The 16357-nt window shown below is 43.0% G+C and overlaps 1 protein-coding gene across 2 annotated transcripts in view; it reads right to left on the bottom strand.

The window, feature by feature from the left end:
- The window catches only part of LOC134927726 (leucine-rich repeat flightless-interacting protein 2-like), a 156640-nt gene that overhangs the window by 20709 nt on the left and 119574 nt on the right, over positions 1–16357 (bottom strand). For both annotated transcript variants that reach the window (XM_063922598.1, XM_063922599.1), the window contains exon 2: positions 4398–4568. In XM_063922598.1, the coding sequence (XP_063778668.1) occupies positions 4398–4568 (171 nt within the window). The remainder of the gene's footprint in view (positions 1–4397; positions 4569–16357) is intronic.

Here is a 16357-nt window from a genome sequence, read left to right as displayed (position 1 = left end):
TTCACCATGTCGCAGGGACCTTCTGGGTCTCAAAAGCGCCCACTATCCCAAGTAGTAGACACTGATACCGATATGGATTCGGACTCCAGTGTCGACTACGATGATGTAAAGTTACAGCCAAAATTGGCTAATAGTATTCATTATATGATTATTGCAATAAAAGGTGTGTTGCATATCACAGATGACCCCTCTGTCCCTGACACAAGGGTACGTATGTATAAGGAAAAGAAACCTGAGGTAACCTTTCCCCCATCTCATGAACTGAACGAGTTATTTGAAAAGGCTTGGGAATCTCCAGACAAAAAACTGCAGATTCCCAAAAGGATTCTTATGGCGTATCCTTTCCCGGCTAAGGACAGGATTCGGTGGGAATCCTCCCCAAGGGTGGACAAAGCGTTGACACGCTTATCCAAAAAGGTAGCGCTGCCATCTCAAGATACGGCGACCCTCAAGGATCCTGCTGATCGCAGGCAGGAGACTACCTTGAAGTCAATTTACACACATACTGGTACCTTACTCAGACCGGCGATAGCGTCGGCTTGGGTTTGTAGCGCGGTAGCAGCGTGGACAGATACCTTATCTGCTGATATAGATACGCTGGATAAGGAAACCATTTTATTGACCCTGGGTCATATTAAAGATGCTGTCCTATATATGAGAGATGCTCAGAGAGACGTTGGCCTACTGGGTTCCTGAGCCAACGCTATGGCGATTTCCGCTAGACGAGCCCTATGGACCCGACAATGGACGGGTGATGCCGACTCGAAGAGGCATATGGAGGTTTTACCTTACAAGGGTGAGGAATTGTTTGGGGAAGGTCTCACGGACCTAGTTTCCACAGCTACGGCAGGTAAATCAGCTTTTTTGCCTTATGTTTCCTCACAGCCTAAGAAAACGCCACATTATCAGATGCAGTCCTTTCGGTCGCATAAACCCAAGAGAGTGCGGGGATCTTCCTTTCTTGCCAGAGGTAAGGGCAGGGGGAAAAAGCTGCTAGCCACAGCTAGTTCCCAGGAGCAGAAGTCCTCCCCGGCCTCTACAAAATCCACCGCATGACGCTGGGGCTCCGCTGAGGGAGTCCGCCCCAGTGGGGGCACGTCATCGACTTTTCAGCCACGTCTGGATTCACTCACAGGTGGATCCCTGGGCAATAGAAATTGTTTCCCAGGGTTACAAGCTGGAATTCGAAGAGGTGCCTCATCGCCGGTTTTTCAAATCGGCCCTACCGCCTTCTCCCCCAGAGAGGGAGATAGTTTTAAATGCAATTCAAAAGTTGTGTCTTCAAAAAGTGGTGGTCAAGGTTCCCCTGCTTCAGCAGGGGATGGGGTATTACTCAACCCTGTTTGTGGTCCCGAAACCGGACGGTTCGGTTAGACCCATTTTAAATTTAAAATCCTTAAACCTATACTTAAAAAGGTTCAAATTCAAGATGGAATCGCTCAGGGCGGTCATAGCCAGCCTGGAAGGGGGGGATTATATGGTGTCCCTGGACATAAAGGATGCATACCTTCATGTCCCCATATATCCGCCTCATCAGGCGTCCCTGAGATTTGCTGTACAGGATTGTCATTACCAATTTCAGACGTTGCCGTTTGGGCTTTCCATGGCCCCGAGGATTTTCACCAAGGTAATGGCGGAAATGATGGTGCACCTGCGCAAGCAGGGTGTCACAATTATCCCGTACTTGGATGATCTCCTAATAAAAGCGAGATCAAGAGAGCAGTTACTGAACAGCATATCGCTTTCCCTGAGGGTGTTGCAGCAGCACGGCTGAATTCTCAATATCAGCAAAGTCACAGTTGGTTCCGACGACCCGTTTGCCTTTCTTAGGCAGAAAGGGTGTCGGTGCATCACTGCACTCGAGTTCTGGGAAAGATGGTGGCGTCTTACGAGGCCATTCCGTTCGGCAGGTTCCATGCAAGGACTTTTCAGTGGGACCTTGTGGACAAGTGGTCCGGGTCACATCTACAGATTCATCAGATGAACAGCCTGTCCCCTAGGGCCAGGGTATCTCTCCTGTGGTGGCTGCAAAGTGCTCACCTTCTAGAGGGTCGCAGGTTCAGCATTCAGGACTGGGTTCTGATAACCACGGACGCGAGCCTCCGAGGTTGGGGAGCGGTCACACAGGGAAGAAACTTCCAGGGTCTCTGGTCAAGCCAGGAGGCTTGTCTTCACATCAACGTACTGGAATTAAGGGCCATATACAACAGCCTTCGTCAAGCGGAGACTTTGCTTCGCGACCTACCGGTTCTGATTCAGTCAGACATCACCGCAGTGGCTCATGTAAACCGCCAAGGCGGAACAAAGAGCAGAGTGGCAATGGCAGAAGCCATCAGGATTCTTCGCTGGGTGAAAAATCATGTTAGCACTCTGACAGCAGTCTTCATTCTGGGAGTGGACAAACTGGGAAGCAGACTTCCTCAGCAGACACTACATCCAGGAGAGTGGGGACTTCATCAGGAAGTCTTCCCAGAGATTGCAAGTCAGTGGGGACTGCCTCAGATAGACATGATGGCGTCACACCTCAACAAAAAACTACCGAGGTATTGCGCCAGGTCAAGGGACCCTCAGGCGGTAGCAGAGGACGCCCTGGTGACACCGTGGGTGTTCCAGTCGGTCTATGTGTTTCCTCCTCTTCCTCTCATCTCCAAGGTCTTGAGAATCGTAAAATGAAGAGGAGTACAGACAATTCTCATTGTTCCAGATTGGCATCGAAGGGCCTGGTATCCGGATCTGCAGGAAATGCTCACAGAAGATCCGTGGCCTCTTCCTCTCAGAGAGGACCTGTTACAACAGGGGCCCTATCTGTTGCAAGACTTACCGCGGCTGCGTTTGACGGCATGGTGGTTGAACGCCGGATCCTAGCGGAAAAGGGCATTCCGGATGAGGTCATTCCTACTCTGATAAAGGCTAGGAAGGACGTGACAGCAAAACATTATCACCGTATTTGGAGGAAGTATGTCTCTTGGTGGGAGTCCAGGAATGCTCCTCCGGAAGAATTCCATCTGGGCCGTTTCCTTCACTTCCTACAGACTGGAGTGAATTTGGGCCTAAAATTAGGCTCCATTAAGGTTCAGATTTCGGCCCTATCCATTTTCTTTCAGAAGGAATTGGCTTCTCTTCCAGAAATACAGACTTTTGTGAAGGGAGTGCTGCATATCCAGCCTCCTTTTGTACCTCCAGTGGCACCCTGGGACCTTAACGTGGTGTTGCGGTTCCTTAAGTCTCACTGGTTTGAGCCTCTTAAAACAGTGGAATTAAAGTATCTCACTTGGAAAGTGGTCATGTTGTTGGCCTTGGCATCGGCAAGGCAAGTGTCGGAATTGGCGGCTTTATCTCACAAAAGCCCCTATCTGATTTTCCATGTGGATAGAGCAGAGTTGCGGACTCGTCCTCAATTTTTGCCCAAGGTGGTTTCATCTTTTCATATGAACCAACCTATTGTGGTGCCTGTGGCTACGCGGGACTTGGAGGATTCCGAGTCCCTTGATGTGGTCAGGGCATTGAAAATTTATGTTGCCAGAACGGCTCGGGTGAGGAAAACAGAGGCTCTGTTTGTCCTGTATGCAGCCAACAAGGTTGGCGCGCCTGCTTCTAAGCAGACTATTGCTCGCTGGATCTGTAACACGATTCAGCAGGCTCATTCTACGGCTGGTTTGCCGGTACCAAATTCTGTAAAGGCCCATTCCACTAGGAAGGTGGGCTCTTCTTGGGCGGCTGCCCGAGGTGTCTCGGCATTACAGCTTTGCCGAGCAGCTACTTGGTCGGGTTCAAACACATTTGCAAAGTTCTACAAGTTTGATACCCTGGCTGATGAGGACCTCATGTTTGCTCAATCGGTGCTGCAGAGTCATCCGCACTCTCCCGCCCGTTTTGGAGCTTTGGTATAATCCCCATGGTCCTTACGGAGTCCCCAGCATCCTCTAGGACGTAAGAGAAAATAAGATTTTAAACCTACCGGTAAATCTTTTTCTCCTAGTCCGTAGAGGATGCTGGGCGCCCGTCCCAGTGCGGACTGCATTCTGCAAGACTTGTATATAGTTTCTGCTTACATAAGGGTTATGTTACAGTTTTGATCAGTCTTGGGCTGATGCTGTTTTGTTTCATACTGTTGACTGGTTCATATATCCATGTTATACGGTGTGGATGGTGTGGGCTGGTATGAATCTTGCCCTTAGATTAACAATAATCCTTTCCTGGTACTGTCCGTCTCCTCTGGGCACAGTTTTTCTAACTGAGGTCTGGAGGAGGGGCATAGAGGGAGGAGCCAGTGCACACCCATATCTAAAGTTCTTTATAGTGCCCATGTCCCCAGCATCCTCTACGGACTAGGAGAAAAAGATTTACCGGTAGGTTTAAAATCTTATTTTTCGTGTGTAATTAGAATTCTGAAGTACCTTTGAGTTGTTTTCATGTTCTTTATGATACTCTGATATTTTTTCCTCCATTTCTTCAATGATGTCTTTTAAATTGTCCACTTCATACACCAGATTCCGGTTTTCTTTATCAAGCTGAGCAATGTAAACCATGGCTTCCTTGTATTTACCTGTCACATCAGCCAGAGATTCCTGGAAGAGTGGTATGTACATCAATAGATAATAAAATGTACATACAGTAGTTAATCTTATCCCATTGTAAATACCAAATTACTTTCTAACAAATATTTAAAATGCCCGCTCTAATATATATTGTAGACGCCTGCGCATCTTATTACAATGTGCCATGAATGTGCGCTATACATAGCAAAACACTGCATCCCATAAGAGAAAACAATACACCCACACATTATCTGAGTTCCAAAGCTCATTGATGTATATATTTGTTATTAAAAGGATATGTATTCAATATATTACAATGTACAGTATACATATAGTTACATGGTTACAATTTATACAGTAAGCAGTTAATACATACAGTTACAGGCCAGCAATACAATTACCATATCTTTCAATGCATCCTCCTCTTAATATATATCTTTCTCTCAGCAAATAAATACAGGAACTGGTCTGGCAGCACCTCCATCATCGTCTGGGACAAAACAGCAACTAACTCCTGTGCGTGTGTCTGATCAGCAATGTGTTATCTAGTTTGGGGGGGGGGTGCACACATCTAGTCTAAGGGAGGGAACTTTCTCATTCATGATGAGTCACTGGTCTGTTCGTATGCTAAACAGGTTCAGCCTTAAAGACATCAAAAGGGGCTGGCCTGAGTTTCCTGTCCACCACCTGTTTGGAAATGTCTATTGTCCTAATAAGAGTGATTTTAGCTTTCATACATTTAATCATAACTCCTTGTTGCAATGTCCTACAACTTAATAACAAGTATCAAATGAATCTATACATTAATCTGGTTGCTTAAATACCAAATATGACAGGTCTATCTTGCTTCATTCCAATAATACACATACATGACATTACTTTATTATATAATTTTAAATCATTATGATGTCTGGCGCTGGTTATAATTATGTGCTGTATGAAATAAGTGTCGAATCCATCTCTGTGGCATGTCCGTGTAAATGCGTGTGTTACCATATATTGCTGTGCTCGCTGCGCGTATTTGCAGGCATAGCAACTTATATGTCTGGAGTCTGTATGTTCTTTCTATGTAATATTTTTGACTTCGACAGTCCACCCTTTGGCAGTAAATAATAACTGCCATCAATTATTAACATAAGAAAAAATATTTCAGACAATAATCGATGACCTAGACACAAGTATTTATTCATTTCACAAATCAGACACTTGACTATATTTGGGGAAGACAGGGAGGAGGACGAGACATCCTCTATATGCACTCGGCGGTCACGGGACCACTGGTTGGGTGTGGGACAACATTCAACCTATAGAGTATGCTGGGACAGTGCTTTGGCCTATAATGTCTGATTTGCGACGAACATTTCACACATACATGTACCTACGTCTTTGTACACTGATGTTTGGATTCGATTGAGGTTCTGCTGGGTAGATGAGGAAGACACAAACAAATCGTGAAAGTGACATAAAATTTTCATGATCTTCATATTCCTATCATTTTCTGAACATTGTTTCCATTTCTGGAACGTATGCTAGGTCTGTTTAATCATTGAACAAGGGTTATAAGTAGTGTCCTTCCTAATAACATAAACCTTCGGAGTTCGGGGAGAGCCACTCATAAACCTTTCTTCCACATATATTAATGAGCTCTTTATCTGCAATGTGTGAATAGCCATTGTCTGATTGTTCCTGATTACCTCCGATCTCCATAACTGCTAGACCTTTGATTTTTCTCTGGCTTTAACAAACTGATCGGCTAATCCTGGGATCCTACAAGGAAATTACTCCTTCCTCCAGAACCAGTTCCAGTCCCACACTTGACTCCTCATAAAAAAACCTCACAAAAATAGAATGGCCTGAAAAAAAATGTTTGTCAGCGGGAAAGAGAGAAAAGAGAAATAGAACAAAACAACTCTTGTTCATAACGAATCAATTACAATGACTGGTCTTTTCTGCAATCCTTTAGTACGCTCAGATAGTGTTCAACAGTGCCACCTCTCAGTCTTCACGGAACAGAGTCTCTGGTGATACTTTTGCGATCTCACTCCATTTACGAGTTCCTCCCGGACTACCGACTTTCCTGCAATGGGAATCGTGGACCCAAGTCTCTCTCTCGGCTACTTTCACTGGGATAGTGCTGTCGCCAAAACTTGGTACGGTCCTTCCCACCTGTCTATTAGGCAACCTGAGCGTAAGAACAATCACACAGTCTCTTGGTTCACAATCAAAACAGTTAGTATTTGGCAGACCAGCAATCAACAGTTTCAAGTTCTTTTGTCAAGTTCTCAAATGCTGGCTCATCTCGATAAAGTACTGTACTGTCATCTCATTGGTGTATTTCTGATCATTGTGCGGATCAATAATGACATGAGGTTGTCTTCCAAAAACAACAAAAAAGACACAAATACCAAAACAAAAACAAATTTCGAAGAGGGTGATTCGTTAGGTGAAGATCTGGGAGTGGTTCCGATGCTACATAATACTGGTGGCAGTGTCTATGATCACAATAGTACAATTTCAAGCTTTGCTCCTACTTCTAGGGGTACCATTATCTACACACAAATTTCTGCTCAATTTTTCTTTGCGGTAAACACAGCAGCATCCGTGGCGGCAGGAAATGTCTTTACCCAGTTTGAGAAAACATCAGTGCACACCAATACATAACAATAATTCCTAAAGGGTGATAACTGTACGAAGTCATTGTGTGTTTGCAATGTAGAGTACCATGAGCATAACTCAAAAAAGATAAAAGAAACATCTCTAGAGGAGAGAGAGAAGAAAATTAAAAAGAAAATGTCAGGCTTGCCATTCACCAACAGGCATATCAGTGCTTATACAACATTTCCCTTCACCAGTATTCTCATCCTTCCTCCACCCTTTGTGCATGACAAGGCACACTGCAGTAATACTGATGTTATCATGCTGTTGGGATATACTGGGTTTGGGCAGAAATTCTGAAGGACCTAGGCATGTGGAGTTTGAACTGTAAAAGATGAAGAGGAAACTATGGAGAAACAAAATAGAGGTTGGTGACAGGTGAGTTTGTAGAGGTGGAGGAGATTTTATAGAAAATTGACAACTGGATTGGGCACTACGGGGAAGTGATTCTCTACTTGGTCTACTCCCCTTAAAAAAAATTCTGTTTGTCGTATCGCTATTGGGACTATCCCAGCCATCAATCCAGTGTCCTGTCCATCCTAAGTTCATAGGGAACCCGGTATCTGTGAGATGATTTCCTCTACCTGTGATGGACAGGCATCTAGAACAGTGAAATGTAACATTAGTCTTCGTGGGTGTCGAACATACTTTGTACTTCCTGAGCGGGAGCACATTATATGTATATCATATCTAACAAAGCTCCTGTTAAGTTAATCAGGGGCCATTTCTGCTAGGAAAAAGAAGCAAAAGTTTAGAGGCCCCATCTTAACCCCAGCAAGTTTGTCAAAGGGTAATGTTGCATTTATTTTGTTCTTCCCATTAGCCGAATCTGTGTTTTCTATATGGCTTATGATTCCTTACTATATGTCCCTTGGTCCCGTCTATGTGTTTAATAATGTGGCTTGTGTTTTCTGTCTAGTGTCCTACTACTCCTACAATCTCTGGCAAAATGCCCTTTCTTCCTACAAATGTAACATATTATTGACCATTAGGGATCTGGGGTTTGGACTGATGGGTCTTTCCTGTATGTGCCAGTATACTTACCGTCCTCAACCTCTCCACCTGTTGTTCTCTGCACCTAGCACTATTCTTGTGATGTTCAATAGCACACTCTTTAAGATTAGCTACTGAGACCCCTTTCCAATTTGGCAAAGAAGTCTGCACCCTGACCCTCAATGCCTTATTGAGTCCGTCCATTAGCACAGAGACAGCCACCTCCCATTTGCCAAATTAGTGTTTACCAGTGATCTTATCCAGATGGAGAGTTTTCTATTACTGCAAAAGAAAAAAGTTTAACAAGCTTCTAGGTTATGCGAAGTATTCATTCAATCCTTCTCATCCCGTATTAAGGGTCTGTACATGGTCCAACAAACATTTCCAAGCTCATCTTGACTAGGGGCATTACTAGGAATGAATACTTCTTATATGGTAACTGAAAGAAATACCCGGGGGTTACCTTGTCTCTGTCCGCTTTCCTACTGGCAAATACTAATGTGCGGACAGGTTTTTTCTCCATTTCTGACGTTAATTTCTTGATTTTTGTTTTATTTTTGGGTTTTACTATATATGTACACGAATGATACCATACTTACCAGTTCCACTGGTCTCAGCCACTTCCCCCACAGGCTACTGGTCTACTTTTGCCGGTTGGATACTCCTCTGAGTGCATGAGAAATGGCTGAAAACAATCAGGTCACCTTCTCCTCCTAAATAAAACTTCAACATTCATTAGTACATATATAGGTTACAGTCATATTTTTCATATTTTTTATTATTTTCTATAGTTTGTATGCTGGCCGTAACTGCTTCCACATCTACATATGGCGGTGTACTTGCTTTCTCTTTTTCTTCCTACTTGTTTATTGTTGCTACAAGTTCAAACAGTTCTTATATTTCCATTCTTGTCTTATATGACTTTAGTTAGACATACCACCTGCAATACCTTAGGATCAAACTCACCAACCCCTCTTGCTGCCACAGGTTTAAACAATTTGTATGTCTGACCCTTTGTTTTCTGGATTTAATCAGACATATTTTAATACCTACATTCTGCAGTACCTCTGGTTCAAAGATGCCCACCCTTGGGAATGATACCCTATCGTTGTCAGTCATACGTACCCATTCGTCACAGTAAACTTCAGCGTGTGGACCATATTTTCCACACATAATAAACCTTGCTGACCCTCTCGGCCGCAATTCTGACCTTCTCGATCCCAAGTCTGACCTTCTCGGTCCCGACTTTTCTTCCTGAACCCTGGCTACCATACGTCCCTTAGTTGAGCAACTGGTTCCCATAATTTGTGGGCTTGCCTTCTCGGCTAATCCCACAAATACCAAAATACTCAATATAAGGCGACAGTGAAAGTTCTCCGAGCGCTTCCACCCACTTTCGCCCACGTTGGCCGGTACTACCATACACTGTCGATAGCAAAGGTGATGTACCCAACTTAGGGCCCCTAATAACCTATATTTACTGGAAGTTTTTTAGGAGTAACTTACCCTTTCCAGTAAATATCTGTCATTGGAGATTTTCCTGAGAGAGACCAGCAAAAACTCCCTTTATGCACTTGTACACAAATCACACTTGCGTATGCTCTATACAGCGCTAATGATACCACGGTTTTACGCAAAAGCTCGTAAAAGGGTATTAAGTTGCGCTATGTATCGCGCCCACAAACATGCGGTCCAATCGCACAGCGTATAGGTACTTGTCACCTATCCGCCCTACGACCACTGGAATCTAATCACAAGCCGCGAAACCGCAGCCGGAGCATATCAAAAAAACTATATGGGTCACAAAGTTCACAATTCCCTACCATGCTCCTGTGTAAGTCTCCTCACGACTGACGTATTCCAATCTATACTAACGTGAGTCAGCCGCCTCACACCGCCAAGCCTCCACTCACTTGGTGTACCACACGACGGGATCCCGAATTCCCAGGGTTCAATATGTTCACTCTTACTTTCACTCACTCAAATACGCTTTGTTTTTCTGTACAGAAAATTTTCACTCGTTCTGATCGGCAGCTTTACCCCCAGAAGCAATACAGTTTTTAAACTAAATTTAGAGTAACCTGCTTTTGAAATCGGATAGTTATGTGCTATTGTATTAAACGTCTACTATCACACCTTAATTGAACAAATATCGTGTGGTTTTATCATACGCACACAACCCTACGCAAGCTTGCGTAATTAAGTAACCGTGCGTACCCCTATGCCACGTGTGCGGCCTTGCGCCACGTGCACATTTTTGTATGCTGTCCTCTGGTTCCGTACCACGTGTACCAATGTGCGTACGCAATAAAACAAATAACACAACTCTATAAATGTGAGCAATACTAACTATAATCGCTCACTTAACACAACACCCAGTTTTTTTTCTTAACAACCAGGCCAGAACTGCGTTTCATGTCTATAATTACTCCCTTAAATACATTTATTTAAAATGTATCTGTATAGCAAACAAATGTATCTGATTTCACACAGATCTATAATGACTGCAATAATCTATAATTTAAATGATATGATTCAGATTGGATAGCTATCTTGCAGAACATACACTGATATAAATATACACATAATTATAATAATATTATATATAGGTATCATTCACTGGCCTTCTATGAGACACCTTAAAGATATGTGCTTTTCACTGCTAAAAAAAAGCAGTTACACGGGTTAATTTGCATTTCAATGGCTATCCTCCCTAGTAAGCAGATTCTACAAGTCTTGGAAGAAAAAGAAAAAACAAAACTCTTTCTTTCCTTTTTCTATCTGTGTGCAACTCCCCACTTTATGTAAAGTAATTACGCACAGACAAGAAGGAAAAAAAATAAATTATCTCACCATTTACTCTCACTAGGCCCAATTGAAACTATTTGTAATGGACTATGGCATGGGTTAAATAAATGCATTGGTAACTCATAAATGGTGCTTGATGTGACAAAGGAAACTGATTGTTCTGAGCAGACTGAAAATCAGCTATTTAGAAAGTGACCTTCCTAAAATGGCCACTGCTCCTCCCCCTGCCACATCCATGAGGTTTACACAAGATGGTGGACAAGCCATGTGGTTAGTCCAAAATGGAGGGCAGACCATGCGGCTTCCTTTGTCACAAAGAAATCACAAATTATACAAGCACCAGAAGTTACTGTAGGCCTGTGTTTAAAAAAAAACCAAACCTATATCAAGGCTATGCAGCAACTTTTAAATGTACTTTTAAATCTACTAAACAGATAAACAATCCAATCTGAATCAAACACAATATGACTTATTTGAACTTTGTTTTGCAACAATAAAAATACATTTTAGCATTTTAAATATTATGAGAAACACATTGTCCCTTGAATTTTCATATCATCGGCTTACTGATAACACAACAATACACTTGGATGTTATTCGTCAGCGCCGCGATGCGTCCATCGGTAGCCGGTAGATCACAGCCGTGTTTGTAATGTACAGTAATGTTACAATTTATACAGTAAGCAGTTAATACATACAGTTACAGGCCAGTGATACAATTACCATATCTTTCAATGCATCCTCCTCTTAATATATATCTTTCTCTCAGCAAATAAATACAGGAACTGGTCTGGCAGCACCTCCATCATCGTCTGGGACAAAACAGCAACTAACTCCTGTGTGTGTCTGATCAGCAATGTGTTATCTAGTTTGGGGGGGGGGGTGCACACATCTAGTCTAAGGGAGGGAACTTTTTCATTCATGATGAGTCACTGGTCTGTTCGTATGCTAAACAGGTTCAGCCTTGAAGACATCAAAAGGGGCTGGCCTGAGTTTCCTGTCCACCACCTGTTTGGAAATGTCTATTGTCCTAATAAGAGTGATTTTAGCTTTCATACATTTAATCATAACTCATTGTTGCAATGTCCTACAACTTAATAACAAGTATCAAATGAATCTACACATTAATCTGGTTGCTTTAATACCAAATATGACAGGTCTATCTTGCTTCGTTCCAATAATACACATACATGACATTACTCCATTATATAATTTTAAATCATTATGATGTCTGGCGCTTGATGATATTATAATTATGTGCTGTATGAAATAAGTGTCGAATCCATCTCTGTGGCATGTCCGTGTAAATGCGTGTGTTACCATATATTGCTGTGCTCGCTGCGCGTATTTGCAAGCATAGCGACTTATATGTGTGGAGTCTGTATGTTCTTTCAATGTAATATATTTGACTTCGACACCATCAATTACTTCATTATAACACACTGGTCTCAGTTCAAATGTAACATAAAAATTAAAATTATCGACTTATTATATTTAACAATAAAACAGACAAAACATTATTTCTAGCTCTTATCTTTATAATGACCAGGCCCTGACCATCACACTGCAGTGAGCTGCAAAAACACAGTTTCCAATCCAAATACATAAGACACGCAAACTCCAAATCTCTGGAGGTTTAAGTTCCAGGCTCTTTAGTGACTTTCTCATGGATTTAACATGCATGACACAGATTTCTGGTGGCTTTAAAATGCAACCCAACAGTGTACATACTGTCAGGGTCGGGGGTTTGTTTATAATTGTTTTTTAGGCATTTAGGTGCTTACAGTAGTACATAAAAGGGATTAGAAACATATAACGCTCTTCAAAACAATGAGATACAGAAATAACAACATCAACATATTTATGAGAAGGATAGGACATTGATAAAGCGATGTTTTACTATGGAGGAGTCCTACCGATTCAGGTTAAAGTAGGTGAGAACAATTGAAAAGATTAAACTAGTCAAGTAAATTACAACATAACAATTACCTGACATGAAGGAGGAGTATGAAAAAGAAGGAAGGGGGATAAGGAAGGGGATTGGATAGCGAGTCTGGGTTGGGAGGGTAATGGGGAGTAGATGAAATTTGTATGAATTGGGTTATATCATTCGAGGCCTGGGAGAGGTATATTAGGATGGGCATACTAAGGACACCACACAGAATGAGATTTCTTAACAGTGTCAATTTGTAGGCTAGTAGTGTATTCCATTTTTGCGATGAACCAGATTCTGTTAAATAGTTCCTGCCGACTAGAAGCATTTAATCATTTACAATTGTGGGCTATTTGGTATTTAGCTGCGCATAATATATATGGAGAGGAAATATGCTAAATTGGGGCACAAAGGAGCAAGTTGATGGGGGATGGAGTGGTTGGAAGAGTAGCAAGTTGAGTTAGTAGGGCACGGACCATGTTCCAGAATGATGTGATGACTAGGCACGTTCACCAGATGTGAAAATATGAGCCGTTGGCCACAGTTTCTCCAACATAGATTGGAGGTTTTAGGGTACATTTTTTGAGGCGTTCAGGGACTAAATACCAACGATCATACACTTTATAAGAGTTTTATCGAATGGAAACACTGATAGAGGATTTAGAGACAGCTGTATGGATGGTGTGCCACTCATCTTCTTCAAGGTGTATGCTCAGATCTGATTCCCAATCCTGTTTGTGGATCTTGAGTGGAGGATGCTCCAATGCCAATATAGAGTTATATAAAATTGACATAGTACCCTTTTTTTGCAGATACAAAGTCTTTCTATTGGGGAGGGGGTTCAGTACGAAGGTGCAGGACATAATGAGGTGATAAAATGGCGGATTTGTAAGTATTGATAGTGAAGCGTATTAGAGATCCCATATTTTTCCTGAATTTTGGGAAAGGACTTAGAGGCAAAGTCCTCAATAATATGATGAAACCTTGTAACATTAGATAACCCAAGGAAGAGCCATTGCGGGCGAGAGGCAAGGTGGAAATGTAAGGTTGTTCCATATAGGAGTGAGAGGAGATGGGTTAGTAGATCATCTAATTTTTTTTTGTTAAGCATATCCCTGGTGCCAACAATAAGCTCGATGGTAGGTAATAAAGAAACAATTTGTGGATGATATTTACGTGATAGTCATGGTAAATGTGAGATGGAAATAAAGCCTACCAGATCACTTTCTAAATCAACCCATCTTGTAATGTGCCGTGGGGAATGCCAGGCGACCATCTGACTTAACCTAGTAGAATTATAGTATCATTGGAGGATAGGGAGGCCCAGACCTCCATTTTGTCCCGACGGATGTGTGACTTCTTGTAGCCAAGAGAGGATTGAAGCACATGAAGGGAATGGGATGGGATTTGTACTGGCAGCGTTTGTAAGAGGTATAATAATTTGGTGAGAATGCTCATTTCTCCGACACGGTCCACAAGTTATCTACAGGATAACAAAGGGATGTGACGAAGTGGCAGTGGATTTGCACCAATCGGCCTCCCAGCATACAACTAGCCCAACCATATATCCCCGCCTCCTTGCTCAGGCAAATCAGTTTTTTGTTTGGTGCGGCAGGAGAAGGACCATGGTCAGAGGGCTGCTGGTTTTTAGCATCCCTAAGCTTTCTTATTTTTTTTTTTTTAGTCTTACTATTTTTTTTAGTGATCATTCTAAACAGCGTCTTATACGTACCTTAGAAAGAGTCGCTCCAACAACTCTCCGCCAGGTTGCGACAACGCTTACCCATGAGTACAGTGCTGTTTCGGCTGGCGTCTGTGTCGGATATACTAGCAGGTCCAGCAGATGATACCAGGCTGTGGCCAGAGCACGGGGAGAAGGTAATGCATCGGTTCCGCTTAGAAGGGGAATGCGGACACAGCCCCACTGTTTTGGGAGGAGACCACCAAACAGTCGCTGATGCAGCTGCCACCCCGGGTGTACCAGTACTAGGCCTTAGGGATCATAGGCTCCAGGAATAATATAAGGCCGCGATCCCTAGGGTTGATGTCAGCAGTGGGGAGTCAGACGCTCTCCTGGTTGCGCCTCCCCCCAGTTCATGACCAGTTTCCTCCGAGTCTCCCACCATGAAATGTTTCCCGCTTCAATCTCAGATGCTGTACACGTAGGGGACCCAGTCGCTGCATAGGCGGCTGTGTTCACTGAGCGTCTGTGTTCACTATAGGTTCATGGAGCGGCAGTGTACACTAGTAGCGTCTGGATCCACTCAGCGTTCGCTAACGTATTGATCGGTCCTGGAAGCGAGGTGAGTCTCCCTGTATACCACTCTACTGAGTACGGGTTATACAGCACTAAAGTCTGTATCTACCTTTTGAGTACGAATAGTTAGATAAGTGCCTATTGTATACGATTCTGTATACTTTTACTGTTGTTTCTTTCGCATTTGCGTCTGAATACTTTAGATCTGTTTAAACGTGATGTAGTAATATGTTCTCCTACATCAGTGATTTTCAACCTTTTTTTTCTCGCGGCACACTGAACAATATTTTAAAATTTCCAAGGCACACCATCAGTTCCTAACAGAAAGGAAAAAAAACACACACATTGGCCCTCATCGTAAAAAAAAATCCACACATACATTGGCCTACACAGGAAAAACAATCACATTGTTCCCCACATAAATCATATTGCTCCCTACATAAATTCTATTGCTCTCCACATGAATTATTCACATTGTCCCCCCCATAAATCCTTATTTTCCCCACATAAATCCTATTGTTCCCCACAAGAGAAAACAAAAAACAAATATTAGCCACTACCGGTCAGCTGTCCTCCTTCCTGTCCCTCAGTGGCGGGGATTGTTCATAGTGGAGTGCTACAAATACTGATCAGCGGGCGTTCAGGCAGATGTGGGTGGGCAAGGAAAGCTGTGTATACAGGCAGGAACTGGAAGATGTCTATGCAGGCGGGTGGGCTGGCTGGGTGGTGAGACGCTGCTGCCGTGACCTATGATCACACCGCCGCGTCTTCAAGGCATACGTCACGGCTGGAGCAGGACTGATCCTCTAAGAAGAGCCCAGGCCAACAGTTCACTCTGAAGGTGCAGGAAGCTGCACTGGCTCCGCGAGATACCTTGCAGCTGGTCGCGGCACACTAGTGTGCCACGGCACACTGGTTGAAAAAGCCTGTCCTACATAGTTAAAATGTAGATGTAGTTGATGATGTGCTCATATTGCTTAATATACTAATGTATAACATGCGATTGACTGCTAGTGTGATTCCTGACTTAACTATATTTCTGTCAGTTCGTTTATTCCGATCCTCAATGCTGGTGCATGAGTAGGGTCGGATTGTATGTCACTTTAAGAAGTTTGAAGTGATTACAGTCACAAATTGTGTAGTACACTGTGGAAGTGTTGATTATTTATCATG

The sequence above is a fragment of the Pseudophryne corroboree genome, chromosome 5, assembly GCF_028390025.1.
Source record: "Pseudophryne corroboree isolate aPseCor3 chromosome 5, aPseCor3.hap2, whole genome shotgun sequence".
NCBI classification, from domain to species: domain Eukaryota; kingdom Metazoa; phylum Chordata; class Amphibia; order Anura; family Myobatrachidae; genus Pseudophryne; species Pseudophryne corroboree.
Note: the sequence above shows the minus strand (reverse complement) of the source record. Positions and strands in the feature narration are given on the sequence as shown.